The sequence below is a fragment of the Pavona decussata genome, unplaced genomic scaffold, assembly GCF_977016875.1.
Source record: "Pavona decussata unplaced genomic scaffold, jaPavDecu1.1 SCAFFOLD_26, whole genome shotgun sequence".
In the NCBI taxonomy this organism is placed as follows: Eukaryota; Metazoa; Cnidaria; class Anthozoa; order Scleractinia; family Agariciidae; genus Pavona; species Pavona decussata.
In genome coordinates this window covers 323030-346850 of record NW_028145449.1, presented here as the reverse complement: position 1 = coordinate 346850, position 23821 = coordinate 323030, and the positions used below count along the sequence as shown (strand labels likewise).

The 23821-nt window shown below is 38.3% G+C and overlaps 1 protein-coding gene and 2 pseudogenes across 5 annotated transcripts; 2 read left to right on the top strand and 1 right to left on the bottom strand.

The window, feature by feature from the left end:
* Window positions 1–359: 359 nt before the first annotated feature.
* LOC146485350 (QRFP-like peptide receptor) lies at window positions 360–3168 on the bottom strand (annotated as a pseudogene).
* A 2005-nt stretch (window positions 3169–5173) lies between these two features.
* On the top strand, window positions 5174–6681 carry LOC146485349 (G-protein coupled receptor 54-like; annotated as a pseudogene).
* Window positions 6682–9712: 3031 nt separating this feature from the next.
* LOC146485348 (uncharacterized) lies at window positions 9713–23578 on the top strand. Of its 5 annotated transcripts, none has more exons than XR_014863375.1 (17): window positions 9713–10283; window positions 11159–11223; window positions 11888–11944; window positions 12489–12655; window positions 13865–13952; window positions 16513–16579; window positions 16686–16758; window positions 16984–17067; window positions 18370–18493; window positions 18626–18670; window positions 18913–18994; window positions 19123–19295; window positions 19663–19709; window positions 20503–20582; window positions 21273–21317; window positions 22359–22527; window positions 22588–23578. XR_014863375.1 is itself a non-coding variant. In XM_085103319.1 (16 exons), the coding sequence occupies exons 1-16, from the start codon at window positions 9792–9794 to the stop codon at window positions 22434–22436; spliced, it is 1767 nt and encodes a 588-aa protein (XP_084959445.1). In that variant the 5' UTR covers window positions 9713–9791; the 3' UTR covers window positions 22437–23578. The 5 variants fall into 5 exon arrangements, 1 of the variants encoding a protein (XP_084959445.1); XR_014863374.1 differs by having other exon boundaries at window positions 22580–23578; XR_014863373.1 differs by having other exon boundaries at window positions 22564–23578.
* The last annotated feature ends 243 nt before the right edge of the window (window positions 23579–23821 follow it).

Here is a 23821-nt window from a genome sequence, read left to right as displayed (position 1 = left end):
TGACGACAATGGGAAGAAACTAATTAAAGATTGTGTTATTGATTCTTTTTGTAGTTTATCTCTTAACTCTTACGCGGGAAAAGCAGGTGGATCCGCCAATTGTTTGATCTAGCCGGTGGCTTAAGTGACAGAGTTTGTGATCCGTGACAAGTTTGTGACGTGTTTGTTAGAAGGCTCAAACTGAATATATTGACGCAGTATGTTGTTAACGAAAAGGGATATTGTGTAGTTTCAAACATACAGACACTGTTACTGACATACTCGTGTCAGTAACAGCTCGTTGAGTGAATTGTTCAAAACGCATATTATTTGCCTCTTGCCTAGTATGATATCAAAAGAGAATGGCTAGACTTAAATGATTTAATTTCACACGGATTAAACGAAACTCTAACTTCACTCGAATGATATTCCAACCAAAGACCAGGTCACTAAGCAAACCCCTTGGTTGAGTCCGGAATTTAAATGTTGCTCTGGTTTTAACAAAACGTTATCGAAATTCTCGATAGGCATGATTTGAATATTAATAGAACTGTGCAAAAACTTGCCATTCCTAAGTTATTGGACAGTACGCCGTGCTATCACGTGGGCAGTTGTACATGAATGGGTTTGTATTCTTTCGCTTGTTTTGCAACAAAAAGTGATTGCCTTTTCATTCCCCTAAAAAGTTTTCCCCTATGTTTTACTGGAATTTTGTAGTAGATGGAATTAATCGGCAACGGTCAGTATTAATTACGTCGTGCAAGTCGGTTTTTAAACCCTATACCCGTGATAACACTTGTCGCACTCTCGCTACACAGACTTCTGATTCTGTTTGATAAGCGTGCGATCACAGACCGAACTGGACTCCACTCAGTTTTATGACCGTTTTTTTTTTTACGAATTGGTTCATGTTTGGCGCGCGTCTTTCCAGTTAAGGATAGGAAAATTTTGAAGAGCGCTCGAGAAGCTCGAGCTGTTGTTGGCAATCGCCTCAAGGAGCTCTTAAGTTAACGCTTCTGTGATGTTCTACACTAATGCTTAATTGTTCTCCTCTTCGTCAAGCTAACCATTGTTTATTATTACAGAAAGGTCCGAGAACAACCTTTATGGCATAATTCAGTAAAAAGGATAAAAGAGTCAGTATGTTTAAGATAGAAAAGGAAAAATTAAGCAATTGAAAATTAAACAAACAGCCACTTAACGTACAACAAGATGTAAAACAAACGACACACCATGGTTGTTAAATTTTCGTCGACATTTTATTTAATAACTGAATTTAGTTTTGCATTTCCCTAAATATTTAACATTGAACATTCGCTTGTCGCTTTGTTTGTTATTTAAAATATTAATTACAGCTGTAGAGAAAATTGTTAGATATAAGCAGCAAAATTGATTGATTGTGTTTTTAATATTTTCCAAGAAATACTGAAACGACAAAGGACTCGCTTGTTATTTAATTTTTTAAAGTAATTCTGCCAATATCTTTTTCGCCTAAATCAATTATGGCAAGTTGTAGGAGTGCATCACGTTATGACGTCTCACCACCCGCCTCCAATCGCGCCAGACGAGAAATAAAGTTAAATAAACGTTTTAATAAAAGGTTTATTTGGTGTGCTAGCTTATGACCTATAGAATTAATTCAGAAGTTCTTTCTAGTGAAACTGTCCTGAAATACTGGTGAAATTAAAAATAATTCTTTCCATTTGTTAGAGTTGACTTGCAAGATAGGTTATTTATTTCGCGAACATCGACAAAGAAAGTGGAAAACAAGCTGTTCAAAATGGCTGCACGTTCCTCTTACAAACTGCGGATCGAGCCTGAAAGTTTCGACGAATCCCTTATAAAGAGCGACTCCATAGAAGGCTATCACCTATTTAATTTACCAACATCTCTGAAAGTTATCTCTCTATGGTTAATGGAAAAGAAAAACACACAAACTCGGTTCTAATGCACTTGACTGTAGTATTTACAAGTAGTTGAACTTCCTGATCATGACATTTGCATAACAATTTGTTGCAGCGGTTCTCGACAGAATAATATCCGTTTAAATCCTTTTCTGAAGTTTGTACTGCGAAAAGCGTACAAAATAGGATTAACACATAAACTACAAAATAATATTGATTCAACGACAGCCATTTGATAAGAGAATTGAAAGCCTTTCTGTTCTACACCTCCTAACATTGCAACGGTCTTAAAAATGCAAGTTGGTCCATAACCAATCACAAATCCGGAAGTCGCTAGGATAAATGTAATAACAAGTTTTTTTTTCTCAGAATTTCCGTCTTCATTAGTGTTTTCAGTACATATCGCTTGAGAAAAGTACAGTCCTTCGATCAAGGATCCATAACAATAAAGAAATACTATCTCGGGATATAAGCCAGAACTATAGGGATTATGATGAAATACACCTTGTTTGGAATACAAGAAGAGTACATTACGCTCCATTCGATTGAAAAGAAGCCGGGCAAACAGATGGCGACGCTTGATATCCAAATAACAGCGATCGCCTGTTTAATGTTGTCTTCTTTTAACCGTAATCCTGTTCTGAAAGGCTTCAGCAAAGCGTGATATCTTTCCACAGCTAGTACCGTCAACGTAAAGGATGAAACCAGTACAGGAAGAGTACAAACGAAAGAAAATTTGCAACTGATTTTTTCATACCCAGAGCTTAGTATCAACATTAACGGCCACACCAACAAAATAGCGATAACGTCGCTAAGAGCTAGGTTAGCCAAGAGGTAATTCGTCGTCGTATGCATGTCTGGTGTTTTATGCACAATTCGGATGACTAACACATTTCCAATTAATCCGGCGATAAAGAATGGAATTTCTGCCAAAGCTAAGATGAACCCCACACTACTAGTATCAATCATAACGGATAAATTTGTCTTTCCACGTCTGATTGTTGGATGCTGACTGAAAGTGTGTAGCCTGCGTCACAGAAGGAATCAACCGCCGTTAAACACCGTCTGCAAATTAGCACTAAAATCCTTGTTCTGAACCACTAAAGAAGGAAACAAAATACCGGAAGTATCTTTCGAAATCCTCTCCAATCTAATTGGCTATAATCAGACCAATGGAACAATGAGCTTGTTGAAAGGCCAATCACAGAGTGTGCTGACTCAGATCCTGCTACGCTGTCGGGTGTCTGCAGCTTAGGCTAATATTGAAACTTGGCAAGAAAACATCTGGTAGATAATTTTCCCTTTATCTGACAAGGATCCACAATTTAAGCAGTTATGACTAAACAGACCAAAAGTTATTTTTGTCGGGCAAATTAAATGATCAGTTCTTAGCAACCTATTGGAGGTTTTCGCACCATGTTTAAAATTACCCATACAGAGCGGGAGGTTATTGAAGTAAATTAAATAGGAAATAATTTTGAGCAAGAATCGGTTCTATTGTTAATGAGCTTCACTGAACACGTTTAACTGAGAAAGCGTTATGTCAATCGAGCATTTTTGTGAAATTTCTCAAACTATTTTATAAAAATAAAACAGAATTAAATGAAAGGTAATAAAAAGAACAATAACAATGAAAAATTTCACAGAATATAAAATGACACTCAGCAGTTAGAAAACAGGTTATTTTTTCACCCATTTTACACTAATAACAGCAGGTTGGACTTGTTATTTTAGTGCATCGATGCAAATAGACATAAAATTAATATTAAACTGACACTTGGGCATTGCATTTTGTTTCGCACGAAATTCTCAAAACAACTTTTAAAGACCTGCAACAGTATTTTACTCTCATGTTATTCTTAACACAGCATTAGATTATTCCTATTAATCTGTAACATCGATCAAAAAATTCTTGCCGCAATCATTTTCAGCCTTACACATTTGCCAGGTGATTCAAGATGAAGAAAACGTGATAAATTATTATAATCGGAAAACGAAAAAAAAAAAGATTGTTTCCACTTATTTTAAGAGCATATTTCGATAAGGGAACTGAACAAATCGAAATAGCAATCTTTTCTTGAGAACATATACGCCTTTCGTAAACAAGCGAAAGTTATCAAAGCGGTCAACGTCTTTCAACATATCGCCTAATGGACACACCTGAAAACTCATCCTACTTGTGAATTAATTAATGCTACGTTCAGTGTCCCAACTCTCAGGGGTACCCAAGGGTTAATTTCTGCGGATATATGTTAGAATGGCCTTTAGCCTGAGAAATTCGGAAAATCTAAAGATTTCTTCTTCAGATATCTCATAACACGGCGTGCAAACAAATTTCTTTCGTTCTGGAAGGGGTAAATATGTCGTTAAAAATGCAAAAAGAGTCAGCGAACGTTTTGTAAAACCTTCAACAGCTAGTAAATTCGAGGAATAAAATTCCGTTTTCCCAAGACGTTCTGCAAAAGCATCCGAACTCATTAATTTGTAGTAGCTTACACGAATATGTCTTTAAAAGGGCAGCAAATAATGTGAGAACACAGGAGAGAACATTTTAAGTATTTTGGTGAAATGTTCTCGCTGAGCACTCATGAGCATTTGAGAACATAAGAGGGGACGATAAGTGACGAGAATGGGAAGAAACTAATTAAAAATTGTGTTATTGATTCTTTTTGTAGTTTATCTCTTAACTCTTACGCAGAAAAAAGCAGGTGGATCTGCCAATTGTTTGTTCTAGCTGGTGGCTTAAGTGAAAGAGTTTGCGATCTGTGACAAGTGAGTGACGTGTTTGTTAAACGGCTCAAACTGAATATATTCACTCAGTATGTTGTTAACGAAAAGGGATATCATGATTGTGTAGTTTCATACATAATACCATGGGTTACAAATTACTCCTTAGCTAGGGCGCGAAATTTCAGCGGTAATATATAATTTCACTAGTAAACTAAAAAACATCGTCATGGCACATTGCTCGATACAATAAACAAGTCAAAAACTGACGATTGGGGGCGTAATTTAAAAGGTTATCAGATGGTATACTCGTTAAATTAGGAAATGAGTCCACTTGCGCTTGTCCAAATTCTAATAATTTCCTTTGCCTAAATAATTAGAATTTGGACAAAACGCGTGACATGAAAATATAATTCCTAATCTCAATCGTCACCATATTAATACCCATGCATGACGTCACAGTAAACAATTTGTGTGAATGGATAATGTTGGCTATCAGTCCAAGCTATTTTTATCCAAGCTAGGAGAACTGAAAGACATCTTAAGATAAACCTGGAAACATCATGATTAATACCGATAGCCTTAACTTTCGACTTTTCGTGGCCGCTATTCCTGTTTATATCATCGGATTCATTGGGAATACATTGGTCATCCGAATTGTCTACAAAACACGAGACATGCATTCGACAACAAATTACCTTTTGGCAAACTTGGCTGTAAGCGATGTCATCACCATTTTGTTGGCTCCGTTGTATTTCTTTTCGTATCACATTGGATATCCAGGGAGCGCATTTGGGAAATTCTCTTGCAAGTTCTTAGTTCTCAGTGATATCGCAATAACTACCTCAGCACTAACTCTGTCGTTGTTGGCGATAGAAAGATATCACGCTTTGCTAAAGCCTTTGAGAACGGGTTTACGATTAACAGACGAGAACATCAAGCAGGCAATAGCTCTCATCTGGATCTCAAGCTTTTTCATCGTTTTTCCAGAGTTCTTTGTTCAGGAATGGAGCGAATCGCTTTCAAGATGTACTGGCCCATGGAACTTGCCTTTGAGTACGAAAAGCAATGTTTTTGGGGTCATATACTGCATTATTAGTGCCTATATTCCATTGATGGTATTTCTTTATTGCTATGGAGCCTTGATCAAAGGATTGTACTTTTCTCACACGGTTTGTGCTGCGAACACTAACGAAGACAGAAGTTCTGAAAGAAAGAAACTTGTTATAACATTCATCCTGGCAACTACAGGATTTGTTATTGGTTATGGACCAATTGCTACTTTTTACATAGTTTTAGCGTCAGGAGTTGATAAACAGATAAACTATAAGTTGTATTCCAATCTTTCGGTTTTCCTCCTGTTAGCTTTTTATTGCAGTTTGTCTTAATCCGATGCTATACGCCTTTCGCAGTTCGAGCTTTAAAGAAGGATTTAAACGCATAATATTCTTTCGCGGTCTAGTACCTCAGAATGAATTTCAGATGCCTTGAACCCAACGGTTCAATTCGGTGGATATGTCGGCTCGGATAGCCTCGGACAGCAGAAGTGTCTCCTCGTACTAAGGTGCGAGTCAAGATATATGAAAGTTCCTCTCTTATATAGAGGCTTATCCTTATGGAATTTTGTTAATTACAACGACAAGGAGGCAGCGGAGTCTCCGAACTTTAACTATCTCAGAAAGCGGGTCAGCGCTGAGAACTTTTTTAAAGATTTTAAGTTTAACTGCACATCTGCATCAACCACACGATATAAACAACAGAATTGTGTCTACTATTAACCTACTATTAACTATCATTATACCTGAAATATTCTAATGTAACGTAGATTAGGTTAGTTTAGAAGTAAACACACGACCCCACAAGCTAACAGCTTTGATTATCATCGTGTTGAAATAAAGATTATGTATGTATGTTTAAATCGCCTTAGAAATATAATTGGGAGCTGTCGTAAAGAAAATGCACAGTTTCCTTCGGCAAAATGTCAGCTTAAACTGATTTCGTAACACTGCAAAGCTAATTTGTTCCGTTTTCAAGTAGCAATATGTCGATAAATGGTCAGCTGACATTTTTGAAAAACACAACAGCGAGTAAATTCTGGCAGTAAACTTACGTTCCCTAGAAAATTCAAACTAATCAATCTGTATTAGCTTACACTGAAATATGACGTTAAAATGCCACTGTGCGATATGGAAAAACAGGAGAGAACATTTTAAGTATTTGTGGTGAAATGTTCTAGTTGGGTGCCCTGTTGAATTGCCTTGGACCAGCACTTTCTTTTGAAAACAACAATACTAGCCTCAGGGTTGCAAAATTTATTAGTAAATTATAGATTAAGCTAATAGATGGCATACTGATCCCTACGGCCGTAAAAGAAAGACGAAAACAAAAAAGTTGGAAGTGTAAAGTGCCAAAATATGTCTGCAGGGAAATTTCCCAAAAGATCCGACATTTTAACGTCTTGTCACTGTGGTCTTGCGAAATTTAGTGTTTTAAATTTATCAACATCTTATTTTAATTTATGCACCGCAAAGACTCAAGGAAAAATAAGCAAAGAAAAGGCGAAGAAAATGGCGTTTAAACCAGGAAGTAAGAAATGCTGAAAAATTCCGTTTCGGACTGTACGGTTGCGTAACGGGTTGAGTTTGCCTGGTTCGCGTATTAACTTCTTTGCGCGTAACATTTAAGTATTTTTCCGGTTCCACAAAGTATTCAAATTTCTGCAAGGCTGATCGGACTGCGTAGAAAACGTAACACGACAGCGACATGATAAAGACCAAACCGAGAATCAACAGAATGCGGCAACCGTGGACAACTGTTTCGAGCTGGCTGGCTCTCGTCAGCACGGTGTAGCACAGCAAAAAGTAAAACAACCAACGCGAGTCGAGTGGTCTACCAAATGCACGTGGTAGTGATTTCGGATGGGCCCAAATTGAGACATCAGTCCACGTCATAGCGCGTGACTACGAACAATGAACAAAAGAACTGAAATATCATGTCGCTGTCGCAATAAATAAACGCCGACCCTTCCTGTTGTAACATGAAAATTTGTTGCGCGACGAGATGTTAATATGCGGAAGAAACAATCTCAACCGACATCTTTTGAAGACTTACACGTGCGCATGCGCAACACTACAGTGCAGGTGTTTTCAGATGGTGCCTCCCCCTCTTGAAGCACGAAATTTGTTGTGTGACGAGACGTTAACACGCGGAACAAGCATTCTTACTTAGTTTAATTTGAAGACAGAAAAAGCCGTGAACGACTGGAATTCTGTTAAATTGTACGTTGAATCAAATTGATCTGATCAGCCTAAATGATGAACAGATTGTTAGGGGGTGGTCTTAAGATCTTAGAATGACCGGGGTAACACTGAATTCTTATCAGGCCTCATTCAGACTTATCTCTCACAAGAATTTTTGTTATTGAAGACAAACGCTCTACAATGAAGCTTTTTTCCATACCATTTTACACTCAAAGTAAATTCTAACTCGTGCCAGTAGCAGCATGTTAAGTGAATTGTTCAAAACGCACATTATTTGCCTCTTGCCTAGTATGATTTCAAAAGGGAATGACTAGACTTAAACGATTCAATTTCACACGGATTAAACGAAACTGCAACTTCACTCGAATGAAATTAAACGTTTGCCTAACAGCTAATCAATGCTTTGTGTATGAATAATGCGATGGCTGTGATTTCCAATGCAGCAAGAGAATTAACATGATTTACAACCGGCATATTACTGTCGCTGCACTCTCTCATTCCTCTGGTACCGATCGAACAAAGTGAATCCACTGCAGATAGGGTTTCCCTTTTCTTCGAAAATAGTGGCTCCCCCACCCCACCCCGTCTGTTTGTCAGTGAAATCATTTTGTAACTTGTGTAAATATTTTTCCAATCTACTGGTTAATCCTTCGTAGACACAATGCAACAGCTGTCGTTCCACGTCAGCTGTCAATCTCGTACTCAGAGCTGTGACCAGCATTTTCTACCAGGCGTTTTCGAGTAGATTCTGTAGATCCGGGAACCCAAATTTGGTAGCGAGGGCGCTATGCAAACTCAATTTACATTGGTAATTAATGCCCTGGGGATTATGTACCTTATTCGTACTAATTTTCGCGAGGCTTTAATTTCGCGATTTTCGCGATTTGTGAAAAATCGCGAAATTAAAGACTCGCTAGAATTAGAATACGCGAAAATTAAACACGCGAAATTTAATACACTTCTATTATTGCTTTAATCAATGATTAACTGCGTTTTTAGCTTCATGGTAATTGTCATCAGTCTATCTATGTTCTACTTCAGCACTTTCTTCATCCGAATCACTCATTTCTTCTTCTTGTATATGTAGCTCTTTCAAAACATCTTTTGTGCAGTCATCGAACTGTGTGGCATAGGTGTTTAAAATCATATTTTTACAATTGACTTATACAATTGACTTTTATTTTAAAGTACAATATTGCAGTAGCATTTGATTGATTTGCAGTATTTGCTTGATTTGTCTGATTATCAACGCTATTTTCTATTACGTTATTGCAAATCATGATTGTAAATCAATCGTTATTTAAGTGATCATTCAATAAAAAAACGGTTTTCTAAGTCTGTCTTTTGTCAATTTTCGCGAAATTAAATGCCCTAAATTTATCATTTTTTGCAAAATCGCGAAAATTAATGCTCGCGAAATATTCGTGTTCCAAATTCGCGAAATTAAGTGCCCGCGAAAATTAGTACGAATAAGGTCAGATGAGACTTTAAAAGAGGTTACATGCATGTGCTCCACCCCCATCACTCTACTCGAGGCCGCAAAAGGGAAGGGTTGGCGACCCACCCTTCCACCCATTCGAGTAAGTCGGGGTTGATCCTCATAGCTCCCATCTTCGCCTGGTCTTGGGCTTGTCCCAGGCCAGAGCGATTCTCCATACCTTATTACCATATCATTAATAACAATACCCAGGGTAGAATATTACACTATGATTACAAAGTACAACGTACTTTTTATTCCCATTTAGCCCATTTACTCAACTCGGTCACTGGTGGGCGTCTAAAAAAAGCATTTTGTTCTGCGGGGGGTGGTGGGGGCCCATTTTGACCCTGCTTTTTCTTCAGAATTTGAGAGCGCGTTCTTATAGCCAGCTAGCCAGCGGCTTTCCATTAGAGACAAGGCCCGGCTACATAGCAAAGAAACATGGCGGACGAGTTTTGCTCCTTTCCCATCAGATTGGTAACTTTAATTTGTCTTCTCCTATGGCCGCAATCATCCACATACAGCCTGAAGGACGAGCGAAACTGGAGAAAACAATGTATTTCCCAAAGGAATCATTCTTCTTGTACGAACACTTTTAAAATACTACTGAGCCAAAGGATTTGTAGGAGAACGGACTTGTTGGATTTTGAAGAGTGGGGTTTCATGCCCTCGAGCGTGTTATTACAAACTTTTCCTGTCGATCAGGAAACGAAAAACTATGTTAGACGAGTACAGGGTGCGGTGTTTTCTACCGTGCGTCCTGTTCCGCTTAAATATAAACCTCATCTAGTTGCAGTATCGAGTGAAGTGTTAACAGAAATCCTTGATTTGAAGACGCCTGGTGCAGAATCAGAAGATTTTGCCCAATTTGTTGCAGGAAACAACATATTGCCAAACTCTGTGTTGTTGTCTCATAGGTACGGCGGACATCAGGTAAGAGTTTCATCGTGGTAATGCATCGATCAATTCGACCCTTCAACACCCCCCACCCCCCTCCTCCCTGGCATACCCCGGGCATTTGACCATGGATTGTATCGTGCCTGGAGAGTAGGGATATTGGGGCTGGGAGTTTGAACTGGATTTTTCTTTTGGTCTAGCGGAATTTGTGCATGGGCTTATCATGGTTTTTGGGAGTTAAGGAGTTTTTCAAGGACAGGATTTCGCCCTTGCGAGCGAATAGCTTACTCAAAACAGCTTCAAAATAGTTTTTGAAGGTGTCATTAGTATAATTATCACTGATTGCAAAGCATGAATAGTGATTGATTGAAGCTGAAAATTCCTTGAGTCCTTGAGGAGAGGTCTTGGAGCACTAAAGGTAGGGTGGAATTGAAACGCTCTAATTTTCAAATGTTCAAATGCCTGAGGGATTACCCGGGCTGGTGGGCATATTGAGGTTTCTAACTGATTGGCCTACATGTACATGTATAATGTTAGCTGTTAATTGTTATTTGAAAGTTGGAAAGTTTACTTAAGTCTTACTTGGCTGCGTGGTTATCATGATAGAAAACATGGGAATCTTATGGTAAATATTTCCAACAAAAATTTGATTTATGAAATATCTCTAGTGAGCAAACTTTGAGGGGGGCTGGAGGCTCATTGTGGCATATATTTGAAAGTTAACAAGTTATAAACAGCTGCATGTTCTCAGAAGAGCATTTATCCCTTGAATTTTGAGCAGTCAGTCTTTAAAATGGAAGTGCAACATAGCAATCAATTTTGTTTGCATGTCAGGTGATGTCAACATCTATGAAATATTATTAAAGTCAGCTTACATGTATCAGTGATCTATTTTTCATTAATTAATTTAGTTTGGTGAATGGGCAGATCAACTTGGTGATGGAAGGGCAGTAATGCTAGGGGAATACACTAACAGGTACAGTAACGTGGGCATTGAAATTAATTGTTATTATAAAAAAAAAATGATATGATTCGCTCTAAACAGCCCTGATTTGAGCATAAAAAGGCAGTGTATGTGGAGATGGGGGGGGGGGGGGGGGGGATTCCTATAATGGTTTATATTATGGGGAGACCCAAAAGGGGTACGTTTTCCAGGATGGAGGATAAGAGGGTAGAGATTTCACAAGCTGAAGTATAGAAAAGGGTAGAGAAAGCTGTCATTTAGGTATCATTAAATATCTTGAACAGTCCCAACAAAGAAAAGATAGAGTGTTTCTAATAATTGTAGGAATGTGATGAGAGGGGTACCATTTCCTGTATAAACCTGTAAAAGGATTAGGGTTTGGACATTGGGGTGGAGCCTCCCTATATAAAACTTTCTTGACAACGACATTACATGCCTGAGCTCTTTTGAATAAATTTCTTTAATTTTTGTGAGTTTCAAAGGGAAACTTTTTTATCATAACATTATATTTGCTTATGATTAAACAAAATAGTTGTATGGTTAGTCATGCATGTACCAAACTGGAATTCATTCAGTCCTACTCGTATAATCATAATTAATGATACATCAATAAGGGAATCAATAGTAACTATACTGGACCACAAACTAACCATTGCACGATGCATGATTATTTTAGGAAAGGAGAAAGATGGGAGCTTCAGTTGAAAGGGTCTGGAAGGACACCTTACTCAAGGTATTATCTGGTTGCTAATTGCACACACTGCATTTAATACTTGGGTTAAAATACTTTTGTTGTTGCTTATATTGCAAACATAGACCTCTAAGAGAGAGTTATACTGTCAATGAAGAAGGTTAATTACAGACAGGGACAAACTAGGAAGAGGAACTTTTCAAAGTTACTAGAGATATGAATGTATTAGTCAGGGAGGGGTTTACTAACAAGGGGATCAATTTATAAAAAATATTACTTGTTGGAAATGATGCTCATTAGAGACGGGAGTAATATTAAGAGTGAGTGAAAGGGACTACACTGTATTCAGGTAAGAGAGAGGGAGAGAGGAGTGCATATAAGTGATCGACCTCTTATTAAGTGCATTTGAGGTCTGTACTGTAAGTTATGGCCCAAGTTTTTTCCTGTTGATATTTGGCCCAAGTGACGTGCACTGGCCATAAATCAACGGGAAAAACGAGGATCCGTAACTTACTGTACAGACCGAGAAAACAAGGTTAGTAAGATATTTATTATATCTCTGAGGTTAATCGGGTGCATTTTACAGGCATGGGGATGGCCGAGCAGTCGTGAGATCATCTGTGCGAGAGTTCCTTGCAAGTGAAGCCATGTTCCATTTAGGTGTCCCCACAAGCCGAGCAGCCAGTATTGTTGTGAGCAATGACCACGTGTGGAGAGATCAGTTTTATGATGGAAACCCCATGCAAGAAAAAGGTACACAGTCTCCTTTTACTTTTTAAAGTTATTTAAATGAAAATAATAATTATATTGGCAAAAACTAACGAAAGAAAAGTCCTATGTTTCGGCAACATCTTGGCGCCATTGTCAAGGGAAACTAAAATTAAATATGCGATTGCAAGAATAACTGAGAGTTCAGAGTCACTTATTTGCATAAGTTAGACAAAGACCTTAGCGCAAATAGAGTCTGATTGCACATTTAAACATGGTCGTAATTGTTTAATGAGTAACATCTCATTAATAAGACAATCAAACTGAACTCTCAGTTACTCTTGCAATCGCATATTTAATTTTAGTTTCCCTTGACAATGGCGCCAAGATGTCGCCGAAACGTAGGACTTTTCTTTCGTTAGTTTTTGCCTGTATATGTTTATCTAAATCATTGTTGATTTTAATGATTATATTGATAATGATGATACTAGTAACTTTATTTAAGTGTCAAAGTATTTATCATTGTTGTGCTAAAATTATTGGGGAGACTATACATGAACCAAATATGTTTTCTGAACGTAATTTTGTTAAAAATCCCAACTGGTTAGAGGCAGACCAGTTGGCTATTTACAGAGCACGGCCTTGGTTTTGCAAACAGGACTACTGTGAAACAAATCCAAGTGGTCGGAGTGGCACTTGAACCTGGGACCACAGGATTACAAATCCTGCACCCCAACCACAAGGCCATGCCTTATCCCTCAAAAGTCATACAGGTACAAGCTTCTTCTCACTTCAAGAAATTACCACTATCCACCCCTTTTGCCTCCATCAGAAGATTTTTTGGTTTGAATCATCTCACCCCCTCTGAAATTTTCAGTTTAGCTTCCTACTTTGCTTTTAACATTTTGCCCTTCTAAGAGCCCCCCTCCCTCCCCAACCCCCCATCCCACCACCAACAACACCACAGGTTTCAGAACTGCCCATGTTCTTCTGTGGGTGGGTATAGACAATTTTTTGAAACCACACATTGCAGGATGCATGATATCTCCTTGAGCATCATTTCCCTGACTTATATTTTTGTAACCCTTGAGGGAATACAATATTGTAGAAACACTTCCAACAGTGAAGGAATTCCCTGAAGAATATGCAATAGAAAACCAATGCATAAGGTCAGTTATACACGGTATAGTTGCCCGTATAAGATTGTAGACATGATGTAACGTGAGAAATTTATATGTTACTCTTTACTTCCAGCTGCAATTGTTCTGCGCTTGGCAAAATCTTGGTTTCGCATCGGCTCTCTGGAAATCTTAGCCAGTAACGATGAACAAGACAATCTGAAGTAAGTTGTGTAATTATTAAAACCAACACTTTATAGTTTGTCTGGTAAACAGTGAGAAGTGGTCTGATATCAGTTTGACAACTAAAGCTGAGGAATGCTTTTAGCAAAACACGTCGGTATTCCCAGTAGTGTACAGAAATCTAATTCGAGTTTTCAACTAAAGACCTGCGCCATTCAAAAGCTATATTTTCACTGGACCCCGATAACCTGCAGCTGCATTGTTTTTTAGGGTTGGGAGCATTGTTCTGTTGCTCTTTCTTTTGTCCTCTCGACCAACCATTTAAGACGTTGCAAACGTAGATTCGCGCGATTAGTTCACACATTCTCTGATTCGTATATCCGTATGATTATTATTTGTCTTACAGATGCACGTGTTCATTCTTTATTAGCAGAGAATCTTGTTGTTACTTTATGAATCTTGCGAGAAAAAGTGTTGTAATTACTGTTGTTGGGTTATAGAGTGTTTTCCGTTCACGTGACTAGCGGCCATATTGGTTTACTGAAACAAAAGAAAGTCTTTGCATAAAAATAGAGTTCAATTCCCAGAGGTTTAGTTTGGGACACCAACGTGGCCGCCATTTCTTTGTTTTGGGACACCAACAGGGCGGCCGTGACGTCATGTGAAAACACTCTATACTTTGGAAGGAATCACTTTCAATTAGCATAATAGCAAAGTAGTGGGCAGTGTTTTTCACTCGCTCTTATAAGATTGGCTGCTCAAACTCCGTAACTATAGTATTTGCTACTCGCCTCCTGACATTGTGCAGGATTTCGTGCATGAGATTTTTCGCCATTATTTTCAGAATTAATCCACTGATTGGTGCAGGCTATATTTCGGTGAACAGTAATAGATACCCTCCACTATGCACTTCCATGAATTTACAATACAATATTTACTTTGCCACATACAACAATTACAGATGGAAAAAAAATGATGAAAATTGACGAAAAAAATAAATGGCGAAAAAACCTGAAAGAAACCACGAGGCTTATAAACTCAGGCTTCCTCACTTTTAAAAAATAGCTATCTTATATTAGAATTACAATATGGACTTATGATAATTAACTTTGACCGCGCACACGTACACACACACACACGCACAACTAGTTATGTCAGAATTTAGCGAATTATAAAAGTTTGGACCTTGAAAGTAAATTGAAAACTTCCTCGTGTTCGTTCTGCACAGTGGCAAGCGGAAGGACTGAGCATTCCTAGTATTATAATTATGGATTTGACTATTCAGTAAAAAAAAGTTATTGAATTTGGAAGGGAGTGTAGAGTTCTTGAATGAAAACATAAAAGTACCTAATTGAAACGAATGGATATCGTGAAATTTTAAGAGTTTAAGTTCCTTAAAAATAGGGCCAGTATGGGCAATGTATCTAGAATTGCTTACTATTCTTAACGCACGTTTCTGTAAGGCTACAATTCTCTGAAGGTTTGACTTATAGGTACCAGCCCAAGCTAAATTGCAACAATATAAATATGGAAGGATCATAGAATTGTATAAAGTAGGAAGGGAGTGAGTAGAGAGAAAGAATCTAGATTTATGAATAATACCTATAGATTTGGATAATTTATTTGCTGTTAAGGATATATGCGATTTCCAGGTCAAATTGTCATCTAATAAAACACCCAAAAACATGGTCTCAGAAACACGAAGGATAGGCTGCCCATTTAAAAGTATTGCTTCTTTTGCCAAGGCTTGAATACCATAAAATTAGTCTTGGCTAAATTCAAGGAGAGCCGGTTTGCTGCAAACCAGGTTGACAATTTGTTTAATTCTCTATTTAATGTGTTAATTAGGTAAACAGGATCATTATGGGAGATAAATAGGTTTGTATCATCAGCAAACAAGATTGCATCAGTCAGGGAAGCATTGTTCAAATCATTAACATACAGGATAAAAAATAAGGGACCAAGAATGGAACCTTGAGGCACCCCACAGGAAATCCCCTGTGGGGCAGATCTAACGTTATTAAATTCGACAAATTGTGTCCTTTCAGAAAAATAACTTTTGACCCATTCTAGTGCCAGACCACGGATCCCATAATGATTGAGTTTGTCAAAAAGAATGTCGTGATTTACCGTATCGAACGCTTTCGAAAGATCTAGGAATACTCCAATGGCATGTTCTTTTCTATCAAATGCAGAAGAAATCAATAAGCGCAAGGCTAGGAGAGCGATTTTTTCTAAAGCCATATTGATTATCACATAAGATATCGGAGTCATTGAGATAATTTATAATACGGTTGTAAATTATTCGTTCCAAAAACTTTGAAAAGCACGGAAGAACAGAAATAGGTCTGTAGTTGCTGAAGAGAGCTTTGTCACCTGATTTAAAAATAGGTACGACACGAGCAATTTTCAATTCATCCGGGACGATACCATGAGTAATGGAGAGATTTACAATGTGTGTTAATGGAGAAGAAATGCTGCATATAGATCGCTTTATGATAGACATAGGGATATTGTCATACCCAGCCGATTTTCCCGCCGGAAACGTAGATGCGACATCTATAATTAATTTGCTAATCAGTCTTTTGTTTCTTTTTAAAGAAAAGTCGTGGACTTTGTCATTAATAAACATTTCCCTGATGTAGGAACAAACACTCATAAATACCTGGTAAGAAATCAATTTCCCATAAAATCTAGTTTTTTTATGATGCCTCGGTATTACACAATGTACTTGTTAAAAAAATTCATTGCATGTTTTATTTCTCGGGTTGCAGGAATTCTTCTCAAAAGTTGTTTCCATGACAGCAGACCTAATCGCAAAGTGGCAGTCGGTTGGATTTGCTCATGGTAAGATTACAGTTGCTGTTAAACTATATCGTAGTAAGCTGAAGATTTAACACCAGCAAAATGACATGATCTATCAATAACGGAATTCGTTTGCTGCAAAATTGAAAAGCACTTATCAGTCCCGGTAAGTTGTAGACTTTCGAGAAACCGACTCTCTGAATTTCACCCTACTTCTGAGCAGTCCTTATTCTTGATCAACTGATGTTTTGTTGCTTTTTCTTCTAGGTGTTTGCAACACGGATAACTTCAGCCTGCTGTCAATCACAATAGACTATGGTCCTTTTGGATTTATGGATGAGTATAATCCAGGTACAAAATTACGAAGAAAAACAAACAGCTTACACTGTAGGAACGTTTGAGGGGAGGAGAACTTCCACAAACAATAGTAAACAAATTGAAAATGATGTATTATTCAGTAAGTGACACAGGCATACTCGGAAAAAATCCGAGTGCTCCTATCAGGAGTCGAACCTAAGACCTTCCGATTACTAGTTCGGATGCTCTACCACTTAGCTACAGGGAGCTAAGGCCATTAAACTAGTTTCATGGGACAAACCTCCTGCAGTTAGTGATGAGTACCATTAAATTTGGGAGAGATTATCAACTTTTATTTGATCAGTACAGTTGTAAGGTATAAACCATACGTCTTTTTAATTAATCTCTGGGTCATCCAACGGCTCTTTTCGGTTGAATATCTGTTCGGAAAGACATTACCCGCCTCACAAATTCGGATCAAATTGTGAAGAAAAATTAGGGTTTTCTTTAGCGAAAGGTCACCACAAACATTCACAACTCTAAAAAACTTATCCCGTTTGTTTGTGAAGGAGCAAATGCGTCGTTTAAACTTCGAAAAAAAGGCCAACTAGCATTTTCGGACAACCAACATCAGCTCTAGTTCGGGGAATATAATTCCATTCCTCAAAATTTTTGACAATAGGCCTTATCGCGGTTTTCGAAGCCATTTTGCGGGTAGGCAAACACGTCTGAAATAACAGTGCCAGAAAGCGTCCAGTCGAGTTTTGAACTTTCCATACATTTTTCTGTATAGCGAACCAGCCGTGAACTGCTACTAAAAATTGTTTGCGGGAAAAAATACAGGGAAATGTATGGAAAGTTTAGAACACGACTGGGCGCTTTCTGGCACAGCAACATCCCTCCAATTTTTTTCTTAAAATCCTTTCCCCAGTTCCAAACGTTTCCAATTCATGATTTTTTCAGAAGCGATGTTTTATGAAAATTATTTGACATTGGATTCCCATACAAACACTGTTATTTCAGACGTGTTTGCCTACTCGTCAAAATGGTGTCGAAACCGTGATAAGGCCTATTTAAATTTTCAGCTAAAGAACGCGAACAGGTCAAACTGTATTAGCTTTAAAAGGCCATAAAATGATGTACAGGAATGTAGGACACAAAATTTAAACTATTTTGCTTTAATGATCTCGTTAGTTACCTGCAACGGATCCAACCTCGTTCCCAGGTTCTCTCCTCTTCGCATCCCAAGAGGAGAGACCCTGGGAACGAGTTTGCAACTGCTCAACTTTAACACTGCCAGTTTTTGTTACGTTTCCTCGATATCTTTTGAGATTTACTTCGTTACATTAATTGCAGACTTCGTCCCCAACACGTCTGATGAAGAAGGGAGGTACAGTTACAAGAATCAACCGAGTGTTGGATTCTTTAACTTGGAGAAATTGCTCAATGCTCTGAAGCCCTTACTTGAAGACTACGACGAGTAAGTTGATGTGACTTTTTGAAAACTTCTGCATGTAATAATTATGCTTCTTGTTGACTCTGTTGGTTGAAATGTGTGTTCAAATTATTGTTATGCTTTTTTATTATTTATTTATTGTTTTTTTTTTTGCAGAGGGGAGAAAATCCTTATGACGTACGCGGATTCCTTTAACGAACGGTAATGCTTCCCATAATTCTTCAGTAAACAGGCTTATTGCGTATCATACAGTTGTGGCTTGCCGTTCCTCGTTTTCCCGCGCTTAACGCTTGACGTCATCTCTTCGAGTTCTGATTGGTTCATTGGGCTGTTTGCGCTTGTTGTGATTGGTTAGAGGGATTTTCAAAATTCAAGTTGAAATCACTGTTGTGATCTTGCATGGGTATTAATTATTCTAATTTTAATGTGTTTGTTGACTTCAGGTTTTCGGACATTTTTCGTCGAAAGCTTGGTCTCCTGAATGTTGCAAAAAGCGATGAAATGCTTGTCCAGTCTTTACTTTGGGTAAAGTTAGCTTCATGTAACAGTTTCATGTGTAATCCAATCGATCATTTTTCCTTTTAAATCTTTGAATTTGCTATTCTATCCTTCATTGCAATTCACTTCATTTATTTCTTTTTTGTTTATTCCAGATTATGTCGGTTACTCATGCGGATTTCACTATGACATTTCGTGAGCTTAGTGAAATTCCCTTACATGACGTTATCTCAGACCGCTTGCCAAGTGAATCGTGGGCACTGCAGAAGTTGCAGAGCCACCCAAACTGGAAAAACTGGTTAGAGCGTTATGCGGAGAGGATTCATTTGTAAGCAATTATTACCGTTCTTACTTGATTATATATTAATATTACTACTTCATGGTCAGAATTTTCATGTCGTCATTAGAGAGGAAAAGAACATGTAGTTTGGAGACTGAACAAACCTTAAACCTTCCGCGACTTTTTAGAGTTGCAAATTCTGAAGGTGAACTGTTTTTCAAGTGTGTAATAACTCAAGCAACAGCCCGGTTATTGGTAGAGAACATTCTTCGCGACTCTCACAGTTTATTTTGGAGTTTCTGTGTTCCTTTTGTCGTTCTTGTAGCGTTGCGTTGCGTTTCGCTTCGATTCTTTTTTTCTTTGGGATGTTATTCTAGTTGCAAAGATAGCGTTAACGTTCATTGTTTCTTTTCAGAAATGGCGAGTCGGACTCTGATGAGGAAAGGAAAAAGCGAATGCAAAGTAGGGTGTCTTTGCAAGGTTTTTAACGCGTTGCTCTTTTGAAGTTTAGTTTGAAATCCGCAGCATTAACCCTCAGTTAGGAAAAATTATTTCGAAAATCAGGTATTCAAAAAGCATCAAAGCAAAGTGCTGGTTTCAGTATAGCTTCATCTGCATGGTCACACTTAAGGATTTCATCTACAGACTCAAAAGTTAGAATCACCTTGTACAGCATAATAAACAGCACCACAGGAAAGAACTGCTGAGTAGCTTTCATTTGAATGGTCACACTTAAGGATTTCATCCACATGGTCAAAAGTTAGAAGCACCTTGTTCAGCATAATAAACAGCACCACAGGAAAGTACTGCTCAGTGGCTGTCAATTGAATGGTCACACTTTAGGATTTCATCTACAGACTACACAACAACACAACACTTTATTAAAAATAGACGGTTACAAGGTGCTTATATACCTACCCGCAAATAGCTGAAGCTAGTCGAGGCGGGTAGGTATGTTTATACTAAACTAAATACAAATACGTTTGGTGTTTACAACTGAATTGACTCTAACGTTTGAATCATCTCGTACATGCAGCGCAATAAACAGCACCACGGGAACTGTACTGTTCAGTTGCTTTCATTTGCATGGTAACGTTCTATGTATAGAATGAAAAGGAAGAAAGAAAAGTTAACGAGTGGCAGTTTCTCTCTTAACCAAAATATAACTGATCAAGAAAGACAACACGTCCTGTTAGTCATGAATGGTAGGATTAACTGATTCCTAGTTATTGAAATCTTATATATTTTTATTTAGGCGTAAACCCTCGTTATGTCCTTCGTAACTGGATGGCTCAATCAGCCATACAAAAGGCGGAGAGAAACGATTTTATGGAGGTTAGAATCTATGAGCTTTTGTTTAACTTTAGATCATACGTTCCTTGGTACTGTTTTTGGTTCTGTATTTGTCCTCTTTAATAAGTACAATAACCCCAAATGGTATTCAATGGCATGATAACTGAAAGGTTCCTTTTATGTCTAGCGTTACATCTGTTAATATTTGTATTGAATCACCACAGAAGCTAACAAAATATTGAAAAAAAGAGACAACAACAACAACAACAGATGCAAAACAAGTTTGACAAGGGAGGGTGTGTGGCAGGGGATAGTAACAGGACGGAGACCCAATTAACAACTGCCCCCTATAACTAAGTAAGAGGGGAAAAATGAGCTTAAAAAGTTAATGAGAACCAACAACATAATGATGATGATGATGATGATGATGATGATGATGATGATGATGATGATGATGACAGGAATTTTGCCAATGTGAACACTCTTGAGCTTGGATTTCAAAGAATCAGTCGAATCACATCTCTTTGCAGTCCTTACTAAAATAAAAATGACATTGCTTTTGTAACGATCTTTTCCATGCACTATTTGCCAGTGCAAGTAACAGTATGGACGTGATTGGAAAATCGATCAGAGATAGCAAAACTATACTTCCTCCGGAGTCTGCACAAATTTCCTTCAGGTGTTTCCAATTGATCAAAAATTTTATGACCCGTTCCCATTTTTTGTCTGCAGGTGCGACAGCTTCTCGAAATTCTGAAAAGACCATTTACGAAACAAGTGAGTTAGCCAGTGAGATGTATGTGGAAGGACCGAATTCGTATTCTGTGTATTGAACTGGAACCAGCTTGCAAACGAGGTTTAAGCGGGAGACATTTTTCACATGTAAATATTTTTAATATATTCCCCTGTAGGAGCCTAGATCCTTCTTCTTTTTCTTCCAAGAAACCCCACCTCCTTTAAAAATGAAGATTCTTGTGAGGAGTCGTTAAAAGTAAATAAATAAATAAATTGGCTAACAATATGCAAATTACAAATAGATAAACAAGTAAATAAAAAAAATATAAATAGATAAGTAAAACACACAAACGGATGCGGTCAGATGAAACTAGTGCTTTTTTGAAAGAGTCCAAGTTCGGCAGGGTGGCAATATCTTCGGGTAACGAGTTCCATTCCCTTAAATTGTGCGTGGGAAAAACAAGTACTTGTGATAGTTAGTTCTTGAATATGGTACTTCGTACGCATTTGAATTCAGATGCCTGCTGGCCCGTCGCATTGGGATTAACTGCGGCATTCCATCTGCTGCCACTAGGCCATGGTGCAACTTATACAACATGCACAGTCTCATTGCTTTCCTCCTGTTTTGAAGTGAATTCCATCCCAGCTGGTGTAGTAAAACATACGATTGTAAATCCTGACTACAAAGCGGGCAGTTCGCCCGCCAGCTAGACCCAGTTCAATAAAGAGAACACCAATATGGACTATTGCATGGGAAGAGGATAAATTACATTTCAAACGGTCCGCGTATGGTCCGGACATGGTTGGCATTTTTAGCTGCTTAGTGATTTCACGGAGTCGGTACCCTTTAATGAAGTAATTAAGTTTATTCTCTTGTAAATTAGCTTAAAATTTCGTTATGGGTACAATAAAGTGTTGTTGTTTTCAATTTGCAAAACTCGGTGACCCAATTAACTAGAGAGTTCAAACTGGAACTTTCAAAATCACACAAGCACAATTTTCAAGTCATATGTCTGGAGCTTGGGGAGTTCAGTGATGTAATCTCCAAAGCTATCAGCGCTGATTTCATTTTTGTTCTTTCAGGCAGTTGCTGAGGATCTTGGGTACTCGTCCCAGCCTCCGCACTGGGCATCTCAGCTACGAGTTAGCTGCTCTTCCTAATGAAACAGACATTTTTATGCCCTCATAAGGAAGAAACTGGCACAAAGATAGACCAGAAAGCAGGCAGGCAGGCAGGCAGGCAGGCAGGCTCGTAGTCAGATAGATAGATAGACAGACAGACAGACAGACAGACAGACAGACAGACAGACAGACAGATAGACAGATAGTGAAGTCTTGCCACGACCCTAGAGGCCCGCAACTGTCCCCGTAGCACGAAACGAACAATAATGTTGCTTCTTCATCTTGCCTGGCTACGGCATGCATGGTTTATCTTCAACATTTTATTAGGTGACCGTACCCATTAGTATACCAGGGTAGAGAGAGAATGTGGAGTAAAGATTCTTTTATAACGAAGCAACACCCCAGAGCGCTGAAGACACCCTTTTACCACCGGCCCTTCAACCTTACGATAAGCTCCATGTCTGACGCTCTAACCACTACACTATGGCAACGACAGACAGATGGTCAGACAGACAGACAGACAGACAGACAGACAGACAGACAGACAGACGGACAGATGGGCAGACAGACAGACAGATAGACAGACAGACGGACCGATGGACAGACAGACAGACAGACCGAAAGACAGATCGCCATGTTGATAATTACAAAGACAGACAGAGGGAGAATCACACAAACAAATGGATAAAAGAGTTCAGAGAGAGGGTAAGTTTCTAAACAAATTGTAGTGCTGTGTTGGTTGGTGAGTGAAAACGAATATTTGGTTTATCAACAGAGTTGATTACATAGATAATTTAGCTACCGTAAAGAGATTAAGAGTGCTGACGTTTCGAGCGTTAGCCCTTCGTCAGAGCGAACGGAGTTACTTTTAGAGAAATGGTGGTGTTGCGTCGTTGGGTAGTAAAAGCGAATATTTGGTTTTATCAGCCAAGTTCGTAAGGTAAAGTAGCCACCGTACAGAGATTAAAATGTTGACGTTTGGTACACCGGCTTGCCCTTCGCCAGAGTAAGCACACAGCCAGTCAGATATTTAATTATTTACATAACGTTGAATGGAATTAACATTCAGGAAAAAACTATTGAATGTACTATTAGATAAAAATAATATTATTAAAAATGCTAGTATGTTTTCGAAATTAAAGCAAGGTGTTTGATTCAACATAGATAAACTAAGACGCAATACCAAAGGCAATATCCTTGTTTGGTCAAGAAAATTTGTTCTGAGACTCAGCCCCTTCGTCTTCAACAAGGGCTGTTTCCAGCAACTAGGACTTAAGTCTTTGTTGCAGCTTCTGAGCCCTCAGCAGCCCTCCAATACACTTTTCCTAGACGTTCCCCTCTCCATACTTGACAACAAGGTATTCACATCTGTCTACTGCAAGACTTCATATACTCACAGCTACCTCCACCGTAAGAGTGTAATG

What these genes read in the sequence shown, in the direction of transcription:
- LOC146485348 (XM_085103319.1), top strand. Translation starts at nt 9,792, where the DNA reads ATGGCGGACGAGTTTTGCTCCTTTCCCATCAGATTGGTAACTTTAATT. An exon ending in GGAAGGACACCTTACTCAAG is followed by an intron (nt 11,945 to 12,488) that starts GTATTATCTGGT and finishes TGCATTTTACAG; the next exon opens with GCATGGGGATGGCCGAGCAG. An exon ending in AAAGACCATTTACGAAACAA is followed by an intron (nt 21,318 to 22,358) that starts GTGAGTTAGCCA and finishes TTGTTCTTTCAG; the next exon opens with GCAGTTGCTGAGGATCTTGG.